This window comes from Chamaea fasciata, unplaced genomic scaffold, assembly GCF_029207755.1.
Source record: "Chamaea fasciata isolate MVZ Bird 193981 ecotype frontalis unplaced genomic scaffold, bChaFas1.0.hap1 SCAF_3, whole genome shotgun sequence".
Lineage (NCBI taxonomy): Eukaryota > Metazoa > Chordata > Aves > Passeriformes > Sylviidae > Chamaea > Chamaea fasciata.
Window position 1 is genome coordinate 16,913,953 of NW_027094088.1, and position 4,960 is coordinate 16,918,912.

The window sequence follows — 4,960 nt, forward strand, 5'->3', positions numbered from 1 at the left end:
AAACAGGTCCCTCTTTTTCCCTGGTCCTTGGTCACCGTGTCTAGCCAGACAAACACATTTCAGAGTCCTTGCACCAGCAGCAGGTTCAGCCAGAGCCTCAGGGACCACATCCCACAGTCCAACAGAGAAGATCAGCAGCAAATGCTTCATCCCCGGAGCCACTGCCGTCTCAGTGGGTTATGAACCAAGGAGACGAGTCTGACATGAAGGTGGAAATCATTAGCATGTGTGACACCCTGGCCAGCAGTTCACGAAGGGACTAAACCACATTATCATAGCGTTTGTCCAGAGTATATGTTGGTCAGATGTCCAACAGGAAGGGTCAGGGTTAAAAGGCTTCACCTGGCAGGAAGGCCATGGGAGGCATCCGGTTCATCCCTTCCTGCACTGCACCTCCGGCTGACCCCTGCAGGTTCTGCCACCGCGGCGGCTCACGAGGAGAGAGAGCATCACCTCCTGCTGGCAGATAAGATTCTAGGTTTTCTCTTTAACAAAGTGTTGGCTTAAACTCCGCAGCAGCTAAGGATGAAGCTCTGGCAGTGTTGGCTCTGCTCTGCCTGCTGATTCAGCCCAGTCCCTGGGGGAGCAGAGAAGCTTCACCAGGAGTAGGTGGGATCACACAAGTAGCTGAGAAGAGCTGTTTCTGTGTGCATGTTCATAGGACCTGGGCACTGCATACTCACAGAAGTATGACAGATTTTTTCCCCTCCACTTTTAGATCTAAGAATAAATATAAGCAAACACATGGTGACTTTAATACTTGTATTTTATTGTTTCCTTGATTTTGAAAGCACACACAACTTGAAGAATATCCCTAAATTGAAACAACTGTAATACGGGATCAGAAAAACAAACTGTTACTCATGCAAACAAACCTAAGTCCTAATATTCCTATTGATTCCAGGACTCCAAATTCTGCTTAAGACTGTGTTAAGCCCGTGGTGCAGGGGCCAAAAATATCAGCCTTTGTGTCAGATAATATTTTATGTACATGTAGACATGTATATGTACATGCAATACATATGCACATAAATATGTTCCTTTGAGCTCTAGGCAATATTTTATGTACATATATATATATATATATATGTATGCAATCAATATGTAGATATCCAGTATGTAGACAATACACACAGTTATTCACACTCTGTACATATGTGTGGGGTGTGTGTGTACAGATTATATACATGTAAGTGCTTCTGCTCTCCAGCTCACCAAAAACACAGCTTGCACAGACAAGGACCAAACCCAGCAGCCTAAGGATGAAAAGCTGAGCCCATGCATTTGTTCTTCACCTGGTGATGGGCTCTCTTCTTTTGCCTGGAGCTGTTTGCGATACTCCAGGGTGGGGGCTGAAATAAATTCAGTGAAATTTAGCTAGCATCAAGGAGGCCCCGAGAAGCACTAGGCTCCTATGGTACCCCTCATATATGTGAAATGCATGCTCCTCTGAGCCCATCTACACGGGCAGCGTCTCTAAGTGCACTCTCTCTGCAGGGCAGCAGAGCCCCAGTGCTGCTCACCCTTGCAGGCAGGAAGCCCCCAGTACCTTCATCACTGGCCCTGGGGCTGGGGGTCGGGCTCTCGGCAGGGCTGCGGGGAATGGATGCCACCCCAGGCCACCCACCGGTCACACCAGCGCCACGCCATCCGTGACGCAGCTGCACCTCTCCACGATCATGTTGGGGAACTCGGCCGCCTCAATCTCGGTGTGGTTGCCCCTCTTGACGAGGTAGATGACGGGCAGCGCGGAGCTCCCGGCCGCGGCGCAGGAGCGCTGCCCGGAGCCGGGGCGGCGCAGGGCGCGGGGAAGCTGCAGGCAGCTCCCGGAGCAGCGGTACGCCTGGAACCCCGCCGGCTCCAGGATCCAGTGCTGCGCCCACGGCAGCTCGCGGAAACTGATGTAGTGTTTCTGCCGGCAGCACGTGGATTTCCCCGTCACCGCCTCCTCCCTGCAGTCCCCAGGGCTCCTGGACACCAAGGGAGAAACAGGGATGGGCGCTGTAAGCAGAAACTGGGAAGTGGGAGAAATCGTCCCTGCTGCTAATAGCACAGGTGGTCTTTGAGACATGAAACCTGGGACGTGCTTAGGGTTTGTTTGAGGATTCAGACAACAGATACGGGAAGAGGAGAGGCGAGGTTCAGCAGTAGCTTTCCAACTACTTCATTCACCGCTGGTAAACACTTGTGAGGGTAAGAGCTGCCTACCCTGGGTTTGCTCACCCTGGATTTGCCCCCCTCCACCATAATTAGGGGACTAAATTACACCAGAGACAGTACAGATTTAGGTTTCATACATACCCATAGTCATCCAAGTTGAGGGTGTAAAGCACCAGCTCAGGCTTGCCTAGGGCTTTATCCTTGGGGTCCTGCGAGGTGAAGCTCACGGCTTTGGCCATTTCCGAGGCATAGCTGCCCACCCTTTCCCCTTCAATCCACACCTCCAGGAACATCGGCTCCTGCCTCTTGTTTCGCAGCCAGTAATGCACAGCCTGGGTCACATCAAAGCTCTTCCAGCCCGACTCACGAATAGGAACCAGCCTGAATGACAAGGGCTGGCATTAGAAAAGCCCATCAGATAAATCCGGGGCTTACAGCCCCATTATTGCAGCAGGATAATTTACTTCCTGTAGATCGTCACATGCCTAGATTGCATGATCATTTTTGCTCTGGGTGAGCATCCATAGCACTTAATTGCTACCTCAAAAAGAAGCATGCAGATCTAACAGACACCAAAGGGACAGAAAAACCCCTCTCTACATGCTCATACAAAAAACTAGGTCGTGCAGGATCATGTGCAGCCTCAGTATTGGTGACGACAGGCTGGTAAACACCAGGCTCCCACCTGCTCCTGTCTAAGCTGCATTAGGACCGTAAGTTTCTAGTCTAGTCCAGTTCTGCCTTCAAGGGTTGCAAAACTTCCACAGAACTCACCATTACAGAATCAGATGCTTTTTGCATAATTTACTTGTCTAAGCCATCTAATGAAATGGCCAGTGGAAAGAATACCAGCAACCACTAACCCACTTGAGTTAGTGACAGAGAATTGAACCAGGTGGGGGATTTTAGAGGGGAAGATGTAGCAGTACATGGCATAATTTCAGAGATTATTTCAAATAATCATCATATATTGCCATCTTAGCATAATATCCGTTCTTAGAAGCTCATTCTGGGTTTAGAGGCCTTATAACGAGGTGGTACAGATGTAAAACCCATCAGACTGAGCTGAGGCACAACCACATGATACCCAAAGGCACCCCAGAGGACTCAAACGCTGTAACTCCAGCAGAGGCCCCTTTCTTACCTGGAATCTATCAGGGAGGTCCTGTTGGTACCGTCGTGCTGCCGCTGCACCCAGTACACGCTGACTCTGGCGTTGGAGACAGGCCTGTGAGACTGCTTGGCAGGCAGGTTTGCTCTGTCCAGAGGCTTTTTGAAGAGTTTCAGTTCAGCCATTGTGATTTCGCTGTTTTTAGGTATTCTGCCCTCCATGTCAAACATCAGCTTCTGGCGTGTGGTTGTGTCAGAGTAGAGGACTTCTCCCATCATACCTGTGCAGTTGGGGACAATAAGGATGGTCTGTCACTGCCATCCTGCTGAGCAAAGCCACCACATTTCATGCATAATTATCATCACAACACACTCCTTCCATGCTCCCAGTCGAGGCCTTTCGGCAGAGACAGGCACTAAACACAGCTTTTCTAATGCATACTTGAATCAATGTCTTGCAAATGCCCTAATTATTCTCCTATGTCTGAGCCTCTGCAGCCTGGAAGAACTAAATTTCTGACATAATACGACCTCAAACTGAGCTGACCTCAAAAGGTGTGCACCTCTGTGCCAGTGCTGGGCATGAAAGCAGGAAACTGCACCACTTGGAATGAAAAAGTATTTTCATTTGCTGCCCAGGGTGCTGTGTACGTCCTTTGAAAGCACGGTAAGTTCCAATTGCCCTTGTGCAGCCACTATTGTATCTATATGGCTACTTTCCTCCTTGATAATTTTTCCTGTAAAAAACAAACCTAGACAAAAAAGAGATGAGACAGAGTGTAACGTCCTTCAAGAGGTGTGATTCCTATTAGAGGACTTGTTGTAGATTTCACCCAAAACCTACATGGCCTGCACTGTTTTATTCCCCTCCCCCCCTCCCCCCCCCACCTGCCCAGACTGTTCCCAGGGTACCAAGGCTTCTCTCAAGCTCCAGCAGCATCCTGACCTTTGGAAGGACTGTGGGACCCCCTCACCCACTCTCGCAAAGAGTGCGTGCTAATCTTTACGATGCTGTTGCATACACCTCCTCTGCCCAGCTGAGCTTTGGAGGCAAACCCGACCCTCATTCCCCTTTCCCCTCGGGGGTTTGCCTCTGCCCATCCTGCAGTGGGCGGGGAGAGCCCTGGCAGATTCCGCTGGCGGCAGCAGGGTGCTTGGGATGCTCCCAGCAGCAGAAACGTTACCTGTGTGTCCCGGGATCCCCCTGAGGATGCCAGCCAGGCTCGGCAGAGCTCGGCGCTTCACCCTCTGGCGCTTCAGCATGGACAGGTACTTGTTCTTGACGTGGTCTGGGATAACCAGATCCATCAAGTCTCTCTTGTGAAATTTAGGGACCTCGGACAGCCCCAGCTGCTTCAGCATCACCTCCTTGAACCCTTCCTGGGTAAACGCTTGGACCGTGAGGACGAGGCAGAGCACACAGAGCATCCAGGCACACCTCAGCTCCATCGTCCTCCGTCCAGGATGAAGGGGGGATCTCCCTGGGGCTGCTCTCGGCAGAGATGTGCTGGCAGGCTGCCCGAGCTAGATGGAGGTCCCCGGTGCTGGGGTTTTATAGCCAGCCTCGTCCCACTGGCACAACAAATTTCACAAGTGGGGACGAAGCAAAGTACTTAAAAGGATCACTCCCCTGTTGGTAGACACATGCCAGTTTAACACCTCCATCCACTGCAAAGTTAATACAAGAAGG

At 50.9% G+C, this 4,960-nt stretch overlaps 1 protein-coding gene across 1 annotated transcript; it reads right to left on the reverse strand.

The window, feature by feature from the left end:
* Positions 1 to 1,630: 1,630 nt before the first annotated feature.
* LOC136286515 (left-right determination factor 1-like) lies at positions 1,631 to 4,719 on the reverse strand. The gene is made up of 4 exons (XM_066178164.1): positions 4,455 to 4,719; positions 3,305 to 3,551; positions 2,302 to 2,541; positions 1,631 to 1,970 (listed from the first exon to the last, which is right to left on the reverse strand). The coding sequence occupies exons 1-4, from the start codon at positions 4,717 to 4,719 to the stop codon at positions 1,631 to 1,633; spliced, it is 1,092 nt and encodes a 363-aa protein (XP_066034261.1).
* Between the last annotated feature and the right edge of the window lie 241 nt (positions 4,720 to 4,960).